We start from the raw sequence: 18,398 nt of genomic DNA on the forward strand, positions 1-18,398 counted from the left end.
GTCGGTGTCTGAGCCCACCTGGAGGGCGTAAGTGTGACAGCCAACGGTGTCTCATTTACGCCGGCGCAGCCCTTTTTTGACCTCCAAAGGACTTTCGTTCTAAGTCAGGAATGGGCTGCTAGAGATTTGTGACTGTGGATTATGTGGGAAACTTTACTGTCCTTACTGTTATGTTAACAAGTGGCCACCAGGACCCCAATTTAGACTAGGGAACTGGGTCTGTTCCTGAAGGTCCAGAGCTCTGAAATGGCTTTTTTTCCTTCAACGGCGTAGGCGAAACGGCTTACAAAGAGGTGCCACTGCGCCTCTTCCCCACCATTCCCCTACGCCATCAGCTCAGCTCAGGAATGGTCTGTAACACTGCAATCCTAAAGAGAGTTACTCCAGTCTAAGTCCATTCATTTCAGTGGGCTTAGACTGGAGTAATTCTGTTTTGGATTGCCCTATAAAGCAAGCCTGTGCAAAGTATGACCACCCGAGCCCTTATTTGTGACATGCATTTTTTTAGTGTCAGGTAGGTAGAAAAAAACTTGGGTTTGTCTGCCATCTATCTGATGGGTTGCCAGAACTGATGGGATGCATTTCACTTTGTGGGTCACAAGATGTGCAGGCGACGTTTAGACATGGGGAACAGATTACATTCTCTACCCAACTCATCATGGTCTTTCTTGGACAAGTCACTGTCTCTCAACATAACCTAAAGTTGAGGTTGAGGGAGATAAAGCAAGTGCTCTGAGCATCTTGGTGTTAGAGTGGGATATATAAAAAATAATACATGCTCCAGGTGATTTGTTGGCCTACCACTCTACTAAACAAAGTTTGAAGCCTTCTCCAACCTAAAGAGGTTTCTTACAAATTAAATGGCTTGCAGTAAAATCCAAAGCAGAGTTACACCCTTCTAAGTCTATGGAGGAACTTCCTGCAGTCTAATACCACCCTCCACATGAGCCCTTTTCTCCAAGGAACTGACCTGCACTGTCTAGAGATCAGCTACAATTCTGGGAGATATTCAGGCCCCATCTGAAAACATGAACACATGAAGTTGCCTTTTACTGAATCAGACCCTTGGTCCATCAAAGTCAGTATTGTCTACTCAGACCGGCAGCAGCTGTCTGGGGTCTCGGGCAGGGGTCTTTCCCATCACCTACTTTCCTAGTCCCTTTTACCTGGACATGCCGGGGATTGAACCTGGGACCTTCTGCATGCCAGGCAGATGCTCTACCACTGAGCCATAGCCCCTCCCCGAGGTTGGCAATCCTAAACAGTTAAATTATCTTGAAACAGATTAGTAGACCACTGTGTTCTCAGTGCTTATTAACTGAAATCCTTTTTTAAACTGGAAATGACAGGAATAGAGTCTGAGGCCTTCTGCATACAAGGCAGGTGTTCTGCCGCTGAGGCTTATTGCCTCCTTTAAGACCTATGGATAATGGGAGGAAGGGGCTGAAATGGTTTGACTGTAAGAAAGCTGTTTCTGTACCATTGACTTGTTTTACTATTTTATTCTTGTAATATATTTTATTTTTTAAGGGTTGTTAGCTGCCTTGAGCCCTGACCTGGATGGTCCAGGCTAGCCTGATCTTGTCAGATCTCAGAAGCTAAGCAGGGTCAGCCCTGGTTAGTATTTGGATGGGAGACCACCAAGGAATACCAGGGTTGCTGTGCAGAGGAAGGCACTGGCAAACCACCTCTGTAGTCTCTTGCCATGAAAACCCCCCAAAAGGGGTCGCCATAAGTTGGCTGTGACTTGAAGGCGCTTTACACACCCACACAGCTGCCTTGAGCATATCTGGAATGGAGTGGTACAAATACATTAAATACATAGTGAAGGTGGGAACTCTTGCTTTCAAATAGCCACAGAAATGCTCTTAGGTGCAATTCCAGTGTATTCCAATGCCCATTTGGCTTTGTTCTTTTTAATATATTTTGACCTATGGACATTTCTGCACTATTTATTTACTGTGGGCAAGTAGACATCTGAAATAATGCTTTTGACCTTCTTCACCTGCTCTCAAAATATATGGGACTCAGTGTATAACAATGCACTGAAAATTTTGCTGTTTTGAGGAGGAACAAGTTCTACCTTCCAGCAATCCGAAATGATTTACAGAGGAACCTTGCAATGTGGTATCAGGGCTTACCCAGCTTTTGTGGTTCAAAAAACAATAGCAGATTTTTGCCATTCGCTTTAAGCAGTTTGCAAATTCAGTAGGTTCCACATGGGAAACACATGATGGGGGGGGAATGGCACTTTATATGTTGCTCTGAGACCTTTGATATAATCTCATACATGTTTTTTGTTTAGACTTAAAAGTGTAGCTGGTTGTACTACTGCAAGTGGCCATTGACCATCAGTGCTTCCTACCGTAGGATGGAGCCTGGCTCTGTTGTTTGACATCCATCGTTATTGGTTGGGAAGCACCGATGGTCAAATGTGCTCTGAATGGCACAGGAGCTGTTGTGGCATAGATGGTCCTATTTTTGGCTGTATGTGCCTGTAGGATGTTTTGGCATCTTTCCCAGCTGTATGATCTTGCTGATTCTATGACCTTAAGTAGATCATGAGAGCGGGGCATCTTGGACATCTGGGCATGGAGTAGGGGTCACTGGAGGTGTGTGGGGGAGGTAGTTGTGAATTTCCTGCATTGTGCAGGGGGTTGGACTAGATGACCCTGGTGGTCCCTTCCAACTCTTATGATTCTATGAGCTGCCAGGTCTAGGCAAGTACCATTTCTGGGAAAGGTTAAAGAAGTAAAGAAAATATGAATGACTCCAACCCCGTTCCTTGTTGTTGGGGTGGGAACCGGACGGCCACCGCTTCTTTCTTTCAACTCTCCCGTGCCTTAACTAAATGGCAGAAATTCAGCAGGCGCAGTTTTCTTCCTCCCCGCTTGGAAACGGCGGACCTGCACTTTTACACAGCCCAAACAATGCACTTTCATTTCAATGCACTTTAAGGTGCTACTGGACTCTTGCCCTTTTCTACTACTGCAGACAGACTAACACGGTTACCCACTGTGAATGCACTTTCAGTGCACTTTCCATGCACCTTGAAGGTGGATTTTACTGTGTGAACTGGCAAAATCCACTTGCAAACTATCGTTAAGGTGCAGGGAAAGTGGATTGAAAGTGCATTATTGGGGCTGTGCGAAAGTAGTAGATTCCTGACCGGCGTGCAGTTGTTTAAAGAAGTCCAGCCAGGAAGAAAGAGGGAACCAGCTCTAAGGGGGAGGAAAAAAGCTAGCTGGTTGGAAACCTATCCGGCTTTTGCAATCTCTCCCTTCCATTGCGGGATGGCTGCAGAGAGGAGCAAGAGGGTCCAGCAGCTACCCTTCCCTCTCCATTCATTGGGGGGCGGAGACAAATCGCCCTGTAGTGGACGAAGACTTCCCTCGTGTGTGTGCACACACACCCATCTCCAAACGCCATTTCCTGCCGCCGTGTTTACTTCCCGGTTCAGCAAAGCAAAATCCAAAGCTGCCTGGGAGGGAAGCAGGGGGCTGCGATTGCAAAAAAGCCCCAGGGTTGCAAGAGCCCCGGGAGGCGGAGTTCTTCCCCTGGCTGAACCGCGTCTGCTCTGCTTTCTCTCTTTTTTTTGCAGGTTTACCCGGAGCCCCGCACCGAGGGCGAGTGCCTGAGCAACATCCGCGAGTTCCTCCGGGCTTGCGGCGCCACCCTCCGCCTGGAGGTGAGAGCATGGGGCGGGGAGGCAACCGGGTGGTGGTGGTGGTGGGGGATGCATATAAGGGGGGTGCACATTAAGGGCGAGGACGCATGGGAGGTTCTGCTTGGATCTGCCCCCCTCCAGATGCACATTTCCCCCCTCCCCATCTGAATCCTCCAAACTCTGCACGGGGGCTGATTTTTTTTTTTTTGAGTTTTGAGAATTTGGCAGGGGAAAGGGTGCATTTGGAGAGTGGCAAAACCTCCCATGCGTTTTTGCCCTAAGGCCAGTGTGCATTTGGAGAGTGGCAAAGCCTCCCATGCGTTTTCGCCCCTAAGGCGAAATGTTTAATGTTTAACTCACAGTTATGGTTATAGTTTATTTTCAAATTCTCTGAATTTTTATTTTGAACCTTGGGGTCCCTGCACCGAACCAAAAAGTCCTAGTGGTCCCTGGTCAAAAAAAGGTTGGGAACCAGATGCACGTTTCCCCCCATCCCAGTCCTCAAAACTCTGCATGGGGGCTGATAGTTGAGTTTTGAGAATTCAGATAGGGAAAATGTGCATCTAGAGAGCAGCAGATCCAAGGCAGAACCTCCCGTGCATAAAGGGTGGCTGAGAGTTAAAATCTGGATTGAGAAAGGAACTCAAATGAAGCACTGATTTCAAGGAGCATCCTGGCAGCATAAACTTTCCTGTGTTGTATTCATGGGTTTCCCCCCCCCCTCCTTTCCCGAAGTATACTGTTGTGGTTTTTATCCACAAAGGTATTTTAGCTAGCACTTGGTGTTTATTTGTATGCCTTTTTTCAATTATGTTTTTTTGTTACAACTTTCTATGGTTGCAAATACTGTATAAAATCTGGACTGAGAAAGGAACTCAAATGAGGAAGCACTGGTTTCAAGGAGTATTTGGCAGCATAAACTTGTGTGTTGTATTCACGTTCCCCCCCCCCTTTCCCAAAGTATACTGCTGTGGTTTTTATCCACAGGTATTTTAGCTAGTGTGTTGTGTTTATTCATATGTCTTTTTTCAGTTTTCTTTGTTAGGAGTTGTTGTTTTTTTGTCTGTCACACCTTTCTACGGTTGCAAATACTGTATAATACTTCTCTGTTCAGCTCCCAGGTGTGGCCACTCCCTTAAGAAATAATCTTCATTGGTGCTGGCTTTCAATTACGGATACATAGAACTCAGTTTGCCAAGAGGCTGACATTTAGTTGCTTTGGATCCCCTTTGGGAAGAAAGGCGTGGTGGTATAAATGATTTTTTTTTTTACAATTTAAGTTAAATTAATATTTGTTTTACAATTTTAATTAAATGATACTCTTGTGATCTATAGCTTCATTCTTGAATGCAATACAGATTTTATGCAGAATCGTTTGAGCTGTAACTTTATATTGAACATAGTAAGTTAAAGCTTGCTCTGTTAAGTAAATGGATAGATCAGAGAAATTTTTTGGCAGTCCAACATTTTCTATATTGCACAATAGATACATGCTGTATTGAGGCCTCTACAAATCCACTTTCCAGGAGCAACTGCCCCTTTTGCTGAAGGGTCTTTGCTCAGCGTGGAAGAAAAAAACCATACCCCCTGCCACAACTCTGGAGGGGGAAGAGAAAGAAATGTTTCATATATCTAGGGAAATACAGCTGACAATGACGTTTGTGCTCTTTTTGTCAAAGTCCAGTGCAATATAGTTTTTCTGTCCTGCCCTCCGTCCCCCCAAACCCTGTTTCTGGAACACATAAGACGTGGAGCAGCAGATGTGTTACTGATGACCACAAATTGACTGGCTAGTAAGGTGAATCAGAATATATGGACCCTAAATATGTATTAGTACTTAGTTTAAGAGTCTGTAGTCCCTTTCATACAAACACTATGAACATTTGTTTTGTGCCTGATAACTTATATATGCTTGTTCAGGAAGCAGTCGAAACTAGAAAGTTGGAAACTTGATTTAATTCAGTTATTTAAACTGCCCCTTTGCTGTGCTGACTTCAGATCATGTGTATTAAATTTGACTTTCCATTATTTACACTGGTACTTTGTTATTTAAACCAAGCCATCATGCCTTAAATACTCACTAAGGGGGATGGGGTGGCACAGGGGTGTCTCCAGGTTTTGCATTTCTGTCTCGCAATGCAAATGACCTGTACTGAACACTTGTTCCAGCAGTAGAGTGCTTGATCCTTTATTTGTTTCTTTATTCCACCCTCTTCGCTGGTGACTGAAGAGCAATGGAGTAGGGCAGATTAGGAATATGCTGCATACATTTAACACATTTTCACATATATCTTGTTTTTTAAGATAATTCACAGTGGGTAGCCGTGTTAGTCTGTCTGCAGTAGTAGAAAAGGGCAAGAGTCCAGTAGCGCCTTAAAGACTAACAAAAATATTTTCTGGTAGGGTATGAGCTTTCGTGAGCCACAGCTCACTTCTTCAGATACAGCTAGAATGTGAATCCATCTGTCTTTAAGTAGAGGAGAGTGAATTCAGACAAGCATTAGTATGTAAATGTTAACAGTATGTAAATGTGAATAGCAGGCGTGATGGGATTGGGTGTGGTATGCAGAAGAGTCTGTGATGTCCAGGGGAGTCAATGCAAAGTCAATGCATTTACCTGGGCTGAATAAAGACCTTGCATTCATGGCTCATGACCAATGCTGATTTCTCCACACCCATCTCTCCCCTGGACATCACAGACTCTTCTGCATACCACACCCAATCCCATCACGCCTGCTATTCACATTTACATACTGTTAACATTTACATACTAATGCTTGTCTGAATTCACTCTCCTCTACTTAAAGACAGATGGATTCACATTCTAGCTGTATCTGAAGAAGTGAGCTGTGGCTCATGAAAGCTCATACCCTACCAGAAAATACTTTTGTTAGTCTTTAAGGTGCTACTGGACTCCTGTTTTTTAAGGAATGTATATACACATCAAAACAGTATTAACAGAGTCATTCTGAGTCCAGACAGCAGCCTCTGTCACTGATAGTGGTATTAAACAGGAAGTGGCAGGGGAAAGCCGCATATATGAAGAGGTGTCGTGGCTCAGTGGTAGAGTATCTGCTTGGCATGCAGAAGGTCCCGGGTTCAGTCCCCGGCATCTCCAGTTAAAGGGACTAGGCAAGTAGGTGATGTGAAAGACCTCTACCTGAGGCCCTGGAGAGCCGCTGCCAGTCTGAGTAGACAATACTGACTTTGATGGACCAAGGGTCTGATTCAGTATAAGGCAGCTTCATGTGTTCATGTGTCAACTGGTGTAGATGCTGGAGGGCTGGTGTAGATGCTGGAGGGCTGGAGTTACAGATCTGGCATATGACCCCTGCACAGGTCTTGCTACTCTAGATCAGCATTGGATTCTCATTCTCTCCTTGGAATTTGCAGGTGGACTTAGCATGCCTAATGAATGCAAATGTCTTTGTCTTAAACTGTTCTCAGTATTGTCACTGATATGTCTCGCTGTCTGAAGTTGGTGGTGAGGCTACCTGAAGTGGTTGGTTGTCGTACCTTATGGTGGTAGTAAGGAATAGCGTAGCAGCTATCAGGTGGATTGTGCATGCTTCACACATTCTCCAGGTGTTATACCCCAGCCATTCTTGTGAACCTTTGACAGAGAGGTGGGCAGACAGCGGCAGCACTCCAGTGGTTGAAGTCTAATGTGACACGCCTGTCCTTTCATGAGGCTTATCGAAGAATAGAATCCCCCTTTGTGCTCTGCCATAAATTCAGCTGTAGTGAATGATCCTTATTTCAAATTTATTTGCCGTCAAAGACCAGCAACAGTTGATATAGTGAATGATGCTTAGAATCGTCTGGTGTTTAGAAGAGTGTATGGAAGTATGGATGGGCCGTGGCTCAGTGGTAGAGCATCTGTTTGGCATGTAGAAAGTCCCAGGTTCAATCCCCGGCATCTCCAGTTAAAGGGACTAGGCAAATAGGTGATGTGAAAGACCTCCACCTGAGACCCTGGAGAGCCGCTGCCGGTCAGAGAATACTGGCTTTGATGGACCAAGGGTCTGATTCAATAGAAGGCAGCTTCATGTGTTCATGTGATGGAGTAAATATTCTTTAAATGAAATTTCCAGTGTTGTATCTGCAGTTGCCTTATTATGGATAGATTATTGAATGCTGTAGACTCTGTTATTTGTGATGATATCTGAGTGAGAGCTGATGCACGTGGAGGCTCCTTGAGTGGTTTCCTTATGGCACCCCTCTGCGTGAAGCTTGATAGCCAGTGTGGTGTGGCAGATAAAGTGCCGGACTAAGGTCAGGGAGTCCCAGGTTCAAATCCCCACTCTACCATCAAAGCTCACTGGGTGACCTTGGCCCAGTCACACACTCTCAAATTAATTCACCTCACAGGATTGTTGTGGGGATAAAACGGAAGAGAGGAGAATCCGCTTTGGATCCCCATTGTGGGGAGAGGTGGGATATAAATGAAGTAAATAATTAAAATAAAGGGCTAAAGGATTTATCACTGTAGATTAATTTTTAGGTGATCCGAAGGAACGTGTCAAATATTCATGATGTCCTACTGGTAGAAGGGTTATTGTTACTAATTATGAGGCAGGAATCCTAGCAAAATTCTGTGTGATCCTCATTTCCACTATGCTCCTGATTGTATACTTGTATGCTCCTTTGTATACACAAAGTAGTTCTTCCTTCAGTCCTCCTGCCTCATGGGTTAAGTCAACGGTAGCTAGTTTAACCAGCTAATCTGGCCTTTAGGATCCTCTGTGATGGAGATTGTACCACAACGATTCACTGCACTGCTTTGTGTCTTGTTCCTGGTAGCCTATTGCTTATCCCTGACCTTCTGGTATTTTAATACTGCTGTCAGGTTCTAGGGCTATAACCATGGCCCATTCATTGATCCTTATAGAAGACCTCATAGAACTCTGCCTCCTTTGTGGATATTTCAGAGCCCTTTGCTGAACATCCAACTCATTTTTTTTTGTATGCAACTGTCTTTTCCCTTGCCAGCTCACTTTTATGCATGTTTACACAGAAGCAAATCCCACTGTATTCAGTGAGATGTACTCCTAGAGAATTGTGTATAGACTGCAGCCTTGCTGAGATAGGAAGGAAAATGTACAGGCAGTATTCTAACTGCTTAGTAAGATCCAGGCTTTCAGTCTGGCCAGGTGCAAAGATACTCGGATGATTGGCAAGCTTCTAACACTTAATTTTAATATTATTGAAGTTAATTTAATTATGTAGTTCAATCCTACAAAAGTTTAAGCTACTGCCTTCATTCCCAAGTAAACATCCATATGATTAGTCTTAGACCTAAGTTATTGCTATTTCGTATTTACTTTCATTGCATCTGCCTTATCCCAGATTCCTATGCTCTTACTCTTAAGTTCCCCTCTCAACTTCTTCAATCTTTGAAGGCTTCACATACATTCATTCATACATACATGCACACTTCAGATTCTTTTAGTTGCTGCTCTTTGGATTCTTTACAACTTGTCTGTGGCTAAATGGAAGTGTGGCATGTAAAGATGAACACAGCCCACCAATAAAGGGCTCACTACTATACACTCTGTAAGGTAGATGGGGATGAGAGAGCTCTAAGAGAACTGTGATTAGCCCAAGGTCACCCAGCTGGCTTCATGTGTAGGAGTGGGGAAACCAACCCAGTTCTCCAGATTAGTGCCCGCTGCTCATATGGAGGAGTGGGGAGGAGTATACTAGTATAAGGAGCCCCTGGCGCAGAGTGGTAAGCTGCAGTACTGCAGTCCAAGCTCTGCTCACGACCTGAGTTCAATCTCAATGGAAATTGGGTTTCAGGTAGCCGGCTCCAGGTTGACTCAGCCTTCCATCCTTCCAAGGTCGGTCAAATGAGTACCCAGCTTGCTGGGGGTGAAGGGAAGATGACTGGGGAAGGCACTGGCAACCCACCCTGTAAACAAAGTCTGCCTAGTAAACATCAAGATGTGATGTCACCCCGTGGGTCAGGAATGACCCAGTGCTTGCACAGGGGACCTTTACTTACTTTAGTATACATTAGATTAGGAGAAGTACCTTGAGAGCCAGTGTGGTGTAGTGGTTAAGAGTGGTGGTTTGGAGCGGCGGACTCTGATCTGGAGAACCGGGTTTGGTTCCCCACTCCTACACATGAAGCCAGCTGGGTGACCTTGGGCTAGTCACAGCTCTCTTAGAGCTCTCTCAGCCCCACCTACCTCACAGGGTGACTGTTGTGGGGAGGGGAAGGTGATTGTGAGCTGGTTTGATTCTTCCTTAAGTGGTAGAGAAAGTCAGCATATAAAAACCAACTCTTCTTCTTTATCTGATGTGTAATTCTCTTGTTAGTCCATCCAAGCATGGTGTCGTCTTCTTTTTTGGCAATGATGCTCGCTTGCTGACTTGTGGTCAACTTAATTGCAAACTGTCCCCCCACCCACTTTTCTCTGTGCTGCTACTTAAAACAATACTTTGTCTTAAGCTTGCTAGTCTTATGTGGGGTTAGTGAAAGTAATGTCTGTTGTAAATTGAAAGTGTTAAGTGCTAATACCTGGCAAATTTGTGTTTTGTGTTGAGATTTTTTAAAAATGTAGCGATCTCAAAGGCAGCTACTGGGTTTTACGCATTTGATCAATTGTACTTACCGTGCTTCTAGATGAGAACGCTACATGTGACTTCAGCTTTGTGGCAAACTTGTTGAAACAGGCATGTGAACAAATAGAAATGTGAGACAATTGCTTCTTGAGTGTTATTTATTCAGGGAGAAAGCCCCACCTGTGCTTATCTTTAGGAAAACGGCAAAGGGAATTTCTATTTTATAAAAAATGGCTGCATTGTGGTTAGGGAGAAAAGTCCACAATGTCTCATCTTTGAAACTACTGGGTCCCGCTGGGTTTCATGTAAAATGGCTGATTATGCAACATAAACAACACAGCATTTACCCAAGTTTACTTGCTTAAGCAGCTTGTTCATATTTTTTGCTTGTAGTTAAACTTATCTATCGAAATACTGCACTTAAAATTGTCAGTTAATTTTTTTAAGAAAATGTTATGATCGCCAGGTGGAAAAAGAAGTTTCATCTTCAGTCTTCTGTGCAGCCTCACATATGGGGCTGTGCTTGTGCGGATCTACCATCGGTGGACTTTCCCCCCTAGCCTTCTAGATACAACTGGGGCACCCTTCCGTGAAAACGGGACAGATTTTCCCAGCAAAACTGTAATATGCCCTGAGGGGGGTACCCCCTTCCCCCTTAGCTCCTTTTCTGCTGCTGTGGCGTGTAGATGTCTTTTGCTAGCCGCTGTGAGTTTTTCCTCTTCAAGAGAAAGTTATGAAAACCCTTTTTGTTATGGGCAAGGGAGTATCAGATGCTTTATCCTGTGCATGTTGCACTCTATCCAAGAATATGACTGCAATAATAAGTGTGCTTTCCTCAGAGTAGGACCCGCTGAATAAAATGAGACTTTCTTCTGAGTAGCATGGCTTAGGATTGCTCTGTGTCCAGTTCCCAGGGCTGGACTGCCTGAGGAACAGTCGCACATGCTTTCTAGCCAGTTCTGGTAATGTGTGTGTGTGTGTGAAGTGCCGTCAAGTCGCAGCTGACTTATGGCGACCCCTTTTTTGGGTTTTCCCCCCCAATATCAGCCATTTATTTCAATTGCTAGGAGTCAGTTGCTGCTACTGAGCAGTCTCTGTCTATCTTCGGATCTCCTAATGACATTAGAAGAAGAGTTGGTTTTTATATGCCGACTTTCCCTACCACTTAAGGGAGACTCAAACAGGCTTACAATCACCTTCCCCTCCCCTCAGCTGACACCCTGTGAAGTAGGTGGGGTTGAGAGAGCCCTAACAGTGCTGTGACTTGCCCAAGGTCACCCAGCTGGCTTTGTGTGCAGAAGTGGGGAAACGAATCCAGCTCACCAGATTAGCGTCCGCCGCTCACGTGGAGGAGTGGAATCAAATCCGGTTCTCCAGATCAGAGTCCAGCGCTCCAAACCACTGCTCTTAACCACTACATTACATCAGCCACAAAATCTAGAAGATTTTGGCATGCTCACTCATCTTATGAACGTGGCATAAAGCGATACTATCAGTGCTCATCACACTTCTATGTAACTTTATTTCAAACGTTTTCCAAGGAATAGTATATACTGACTCAGCCTGAAAACTTTGCAGGGTGGCTCACCCTGCCAAAAACATCTGCTTGTGATGCCTCCCCTTTAGTGTTGCAGTTGCAACGTTGTGAGAATTGGTCTTCAGTGCAGCTCTATTGCTAAGGCACAGTTACATTTGGGGTGTACTTTTAAAAAATAATTGCTGTATCCTATTTATATAAATTAAATACTGATACCAGTGTATGTCAAAATCTTAAGGGTACAGTGCTTTGCGCTGGATCAGTCTAAAGCAGCCACTTATTTCAGTATTGCCAAATCTGATTCGCAGTAGCTACTGAGAGTCTTAGAAGGTATCTGTCCAGCACTGTTTCCATTGACCTTTTTAGCTAGAAGCATCATTGCTTCATGTGGGGCCTTGTTCTTCAGCTTTACCTTTCTGTAATCACGAATCAGCTGCTTTGGGCACGGTGTTTTTTAGCTTTCATACTTGTGTTAGAAATTTGGTCTCAAGAAATTTGGTTTCATTCCAGTTTATATCAGTAAATCATTAACATTTTAAGCGGTGCATTTCTTGCTATGTTTAGCAAGCTTTCAAGAAGAAGAAGAAAAAGAGTTGGTTTTTATACCCTGCTTTTTCTCTACCGTTAAGGAGGCTCAAAGCAGTTTATAATCACAATCCCTTCCCCTCCTCACAACAGACACCTTGTGAGGTAGGTGGGGCTGAGAGAACTGTGACTAGTCCAAGATCACCCAGCAGGCTTCATGTGGAGGAGTGGAGAATTAAACCCGGTTCTCCAAATTAGAGTCAATCGCTCTTGACCACTACACCACGCTGGCTCACGAGTTGATTTTGATGTTGTATATTGCAGACCCAAAGAACTATACATGATGTGCTGTAGCCATGATTGTCTACTCAGCTATTTCAACAGAATTCAAATCTCATCCACAGAGGTCCCTGGGGCTCTCTCCCCTTGTCACTTGTTAATTCTATATCAGATTGGTGACTACAATATCCCTTACACCATGTGAGAGCAAATAAGTATGTTAGTTTGGGTTTTGATTTGACCTGCTAGTCAATCAGGTGGATTTATATTCTTAATTTTTAATTTGGATTATTAGATGTATTTGTGGCTTTATCCCCCACACTCCCTGGTTGACAAATCAATAAAACATACATATAAACTATCTCTGACAGCTCCTGTGGACAATCACTAGAAAAACTTTAATTATGAATTTGAAGCTACTAAACTTGCCTAACAGTGTATTGGCAGTAGAATTTGTTAATTATTATTAATTTTATAAAGCAGCTATTCTTTATACATGGATAAAGGACTTAAAAAAAACACTTTCAATAAAAAATAGTAAAAAAGAAACAGGGCAAAAAACAATTAAATCCAGCAACTAAATAAGATTAAGGGAGGGGAGGAGAAAAAAATGTACATAAAAACAAACATAATAGTGGTGGCGGATCTACACATTAGTTTTGTGTGTGTGTGTGTGTGTGTGTGTGTATATATATATATATATATATATATATTGGATTGAGGACCTTATTGGATTGAGGACTTTAGAACTCTATCAATATGTGAATGCATGGCATATAGACAGCAATTGCATATGGACTTACTTTTGGATATTTGGTTTCCAAATATCTAAAAGTAAGTCCATATGCAATTGCTGTCTATATGCCATGCATTCACATATTGATAGAGCTCTCTCTCTATATATATATCAGTGCCAACAATTAGACATTTTTCTCAATCCTTTGCTAAAGAGTTGCTGTGGTGTCCAGTGTATCCTAAACATAATTTTTTACTGCGTAAGTTTCAATTTAAGATCCACGGAGAGAGTAGGAATAAACATTAAGTCCGTATCCCGTTGCTTTGACAAAATAGGGCGGTCTAGCTCCTTATTCCATTCATTCCTGTGCATATCATATTTATTAATCGACACTGAATATTTACAAACAAATATTGTAGGTTTTATTTTCTGCCTTGATTCCATTAGAGTTTCTAGGAGCAAAGGGGGTTCTGAGACACTTAATGCCGCTTGGCCATATTTAGATACCAACCAATGTTGCAGTTGTAAATATTACCATTCTACAGAAGGTGACAAGTCATATCTAGGCCTCAGCTGAGAAAATAAGAAAAGCTCATCATCATAATCTATCAATTATGTTTTTTTAATAAAAAAATTTCTGCTGTACCTCTGTTTTTCTGGGACATCTCTGTAACCATACACTGTTATTCACGGTCCTCTACCCCTATTACCCTCTTTGGTGCTGGTGTGAAATTTGCTTCTGCACCTCTGGTGATTGATTGATCTCTTCTCACTGACGCTGCATAATCTTGCTGAGATTTGCTTGGTGCCAGGGCCGTATACCTTTAGCAACAGGAGGAGTCTCACAGGTTTTTAATTGCTTTTGTTTCCTCATTTTAACGGATTGTGTCTGTTGCCGTTTTATTTATGTGGGTTTGGCTTTTTTAGACCTTTCGTTAATATTCTTGGCTGCTTTTATTGGATTTTATGGCTTTTTAATTATTGCCATTTCTTTTTTTTATTGCTGGAAACAGCCTTGGGAAACTTTTGTTTGTTAAACGGGCTTGGGAAATAAATCTTTAAATAATGAGTAATCTTAAACTCTGGAGAGTTCCTAGTGATTCAGAGTCTGATAAGTTTATGTGAGAAGACTGAAAGAGCATTACACATACACCATTCCCCTCCCCTTCCCCAGATCCCATTGTTCAGTTTCCTGTTGATTAATATAGACTAGGTGCATATAGAGATGAGGATGTGAATGTTGGGATGAGCCAATCAAGTTGCTCCCGTTATCCCAGCTACTCTCCGCTTGGCAGGAAACATAAGCCTCAACATCCTGTTTTTCTTTGAGTTCTTTTCACATACTGGTTGTGTGGACTACTGGTACTGGGTGAAAATCCATGATGAAGGTGAGCCTAAATCCTATTTCTGTTGCTTATAGAGATTCTTTTGCAGCCACACATTTATTGTTTTAAAAGCACTTAAAGCAACTAGCGTGTCTTGTTTGGCCAGATTTGTGCTTGTGGGTATTTGAGTGGCCCCATGCAAGGTGGAAGATTTGTCTCTACATGCTGGAAACTGTTCATTTCTTACTTTGAAGAGTTTGTGGTTGGGAACACAATATCCTTTTTTTAAAGTTAAAAAGAAAAGGTAGCTTCCTAACACTTTTTTAAAATAAGGGGACTTTGATGGAGGGGGCTCTTGAGGGTTTTCAGCAGATGAGACTCTGATTCGTCTGCACCCATTGTGGTGTAGCGGTTAAGAGCGGTGGACTCTGATCTGAAGAACTGGGTTTGATTCCCCACTCCTCCACATGAGCGGCAGATGCTAATCTGGTGAACAGGGTTGGTTTACCCACACCTACTCATGAAGCCAGCTGGGTGACCTTGGGCTAGTCACAGCTCTCTCAGCCCCACCTACCTTTCAGGGTGTTTGTTGTGGGGAGGGGAAGGTGATTGTAAGCTGGTTTGAGTCTTCCTTAAGTGGTAGAGAAAGTCAGCATATAAAAACCAACTCTTCTTCTTCTTTGTCCCCACCCATTGGGTGACTTTGCAAGATTTCATAGTGTCTAATGTATCCTGGGTATGATACCCATTTTTGTTAAAGCCAGATAAAACTGTTGATTTAAGGACTCTGTATGCGTATTTCACACCTTTTTCATAGAAAACTATCCTTCTGGGTACTTGCAATAAGAATCTGAGGATTTTCGGTTCACCATGTGGATGCTGAATTTTTTAAATGAAAAAAATCACAATCTGTTGGTTCCATTTCTTGATGAATAAATTTTTTTGATCATGTAATATCTTGCCATATTTGTGAAGCACTGTCCCATCTTTCCGAGCAAAATTTGATGTCATTTAATTATCACTGTTGTGCATATATTTGAAAATACGTTTTGGACTTGGTTTAAGTTCATGTATTTGGAGGGCCTCCATATCTCTGCTTAATTTGCCCTTCGGAAATCATGGGCATGTTACACTAAAAAGCATGTGGCACAGTGTAAGGCGCAGCCCATCTCCAGCACAACTGACCCACACCCTAAAGCTGGGCCATGTGTTTACCTGACTTGACTAGCCCAGGCTATCTCGATCTCATCAGGTTTTGGAAGCTAAGCAGAGTTGGCATTGGTTAGTATTTGGATGGGAGACCACCAAGGAAATCTAGGGTTGCTGTGCAGAGACAGGCAATAGCAAATAACCTCTGGACATCTCTTGCCTTGAAAACCCTAAGGCACTGGTTCCCAACCAGGGGTCCATGGACCCCCAGGGGTCCGCGAGAACTAAATTAAGGTCCGCGAAACAAAGTTATAAACCCATAATAAATTAATATTTTCAATTAAAAGTTCTCTGTTATAAAAATATATTCAAATATTATTCTAAGCTTAATGTTTAACTCACAGTTATGATTAAAGTTTATTTTCAAATTCTCTGAATTTTTATTTTGAACCTTGGGGTCCCTGCACCGAACTAAAAAGTCCTAGTGGTCCCTGGTCAAAAAAAGGTTGGGAACCACTGCCCTAAGGGGCGTCCATAAGTTGGCTTTGACTTGGCAGCACAACAACAAAACTGTGTTTAATAATTCTCCTTTATAGTCTCTGTGCATTTTTTGCTCATAGGATATTCATGTGGTAGCCATACTAGAGCACCTGCTAATGCTTTAATGAAAGCCAGTGTGGTATAGTGGTGAGAATATCGGACTAGGATCTGGGAGACTCAGGTTCGAATCTCCACTCGAACGTGGAAGCTTGCTGGGTGACCTTGGGCTATAGCCTCTCAGCCTGGCCTACCTCACAAAGTTGTTGTGAGAATAAAATGGAGAAGGGGGAGGGAACAGATGAAGTAAATACAGGAGAGGTTTCTGTCTATGCTTAGCAAGAGGCTTTTGGTGCTTTGTGGTGTCCATCCTTTCTTTCTGGCATTTGCAGCGGAGGAGGTTCCATGGGCCCTCTCGCCCTCTCTGCCCCCCATGTGTGGACATGGGTGGGCATGTTTAACTCAGATGCATTTGAATCTCCTTTATGGTATTTGTGGTATATATGGATGTTCATGTGGGCTAAAACGAGGAAGAGAAACAATCACTTAAAATAGATTTTACATTGCAGATGAATTTTAACATGAATTCCATTTTTGAAGGTGTTTAGATGATATAAATGTTGTTAACAGCCTAATCCCGTTTATGTTCACTCTGAGGTCAGTTGCAAATACATATGCTTAGGATTGCCTGAGGTGTTGCCTGCATATTTAGGGGTTAAGTAAACATAACTGAGTTTAATAGGGCTTCCTTTTCAGTAAACTTGCATAAGATCTGTATGAATTTGATATATCTAGCTAAACAAAAATTTGCAGGAAGTAAGAGAACGGGGTGTGTGTATTTCTAGCACACAGTTTTGTGCCGCAAGCAACAATTCAAGTGGCATACACAGTAAATTTTTAAAATTGTAATTAAGGCAAGCAGCATAACTATAAAATACTATCCACCAACAAAATGCTGAGGAAATACTTAGCATCTTACCCGGGATGCTAAGCCCGGGAATACCTTTTTCAGAAACAATGTTGAAGGGGCCAACTGAACCTGTACTGGAAAAGATTTCTATAAAGCGGTGCCATCACAGTAAAGGCTCCGAGCCATTACTGATCTTGCCTGCATAAAAGAAGGGGGCGTAGAGCAGGAGTTCTCCTGCAAGTCTAAGAACAAGAAGCAGGGGCAGGTGGGAACCTGTCTACATAAGTATGTTTTCAGAAAGTAATGCCTCCTTTAACTCTACTATTATGTTCCTGAAAACAGAGCGCTAAGTGAAACTACTCTACTTGTTCTTGGTAGTATGACTTTCCACTTGATATATTTTCCTTTCTTTTTCAGACCTTTGACGCAAATGATCTCTATCAAGGACAAAACTTCAACAAGGTGCTCAGCTCCTTAGTTGCTCTAAATAAAGTAACAGCAGGTAAGTGGTATTTTGCATGCTCCTCATTTGAGGATTGAAAGAATTTCATTCAATAGTCTGTATTTTGTTTGGTTTCAATATCTTAGCATTCATTGTTTATTAATACTGTTTCTGTCTTATTGCTTGCTTTTATTTTGCTTGTATCCCATTGAAAGTTTTCTGTCATTCTCTTGAGATCTGCATCCATGCCTTCAACTGAGCACAAATATTTTAATCTGTCTCATTCCTTGCTCTGCTGTCCTCTTCTGTCCCCCACCTTACTGAGTGCACATTTTTTAAAGTAAAGGAAGTGGATATGTTAGATAATAAAGATTAGCTAGTGATTGTAGCCTTGTGGCGCAGAGTGGTAAGCTGCAGTACTGCAGTACAAGCTCTGCTCATGACCTGAGTTTAATCCCGACGGAAGTCAGTTTCGGGTAGCCGGCTCAAGGTTGACTCAGCCTTCCATCCTTCCAAGGTCGGTCAAATGAGGACCCAGCTTGCTGGGGGTAAAGGGAAGACGATTGGGGAAGGCACTGGCAAACCACCCCATAAAACAAAGTCTGCCTAGTAAGCGTCGGGATGTGATGTCACCCCATGGGTCAGGAATGACCCGGTGCTTGCACAGGGGACCTTTACCTTTTAGTGATTGTAGCAACGTTCATGATGGGGAAAATTTACT

General features: G+C 42.9%; 1 protein-coding gene across 3 annotated transcripts in view; it reads left to right on the plus strand.

Annotated features, from left to right (window-relative positions):
• Nucleotides 1-18,398, plus strand: part of ARHGEF7 (Rho guanine nucleotide exchange factor 7) — a 115,998-nt gene that overhangs the window by 19,889 nt on the left and 77,711 nt on the right. For all 3 annotated transcript variants that reach the window (XM_056862184.1, XM_056862185.1, XM_056862186.1), the window contains exons 2-3: nt 3,602-3,688; nt 17,653-17,737. In XM_056862184.1, the coding sequence (XP_056718162.1) occupies nt 3,602-3,688; nt 17,653-17,737 (172 nt within the window). The remainder of the gene's footprint in view (nt 1-3,601; nt 3,689-17,652; nt 17,738-18,398) is intronic.

Source organism: Euleptes europaea, chromosome 16, assembly GCF_029931775.1.
Source record: "Euleptes europaea isolate rEulEur1 chromosome 16, rEulEur1.hap1, whole genome shotgun sequence".
NCBI lineage: Eukaryota > Metazoa > Chordata > Lepidosauria > Squamata > Sphaerodactylidae > Euleptes > Euleptes europaea.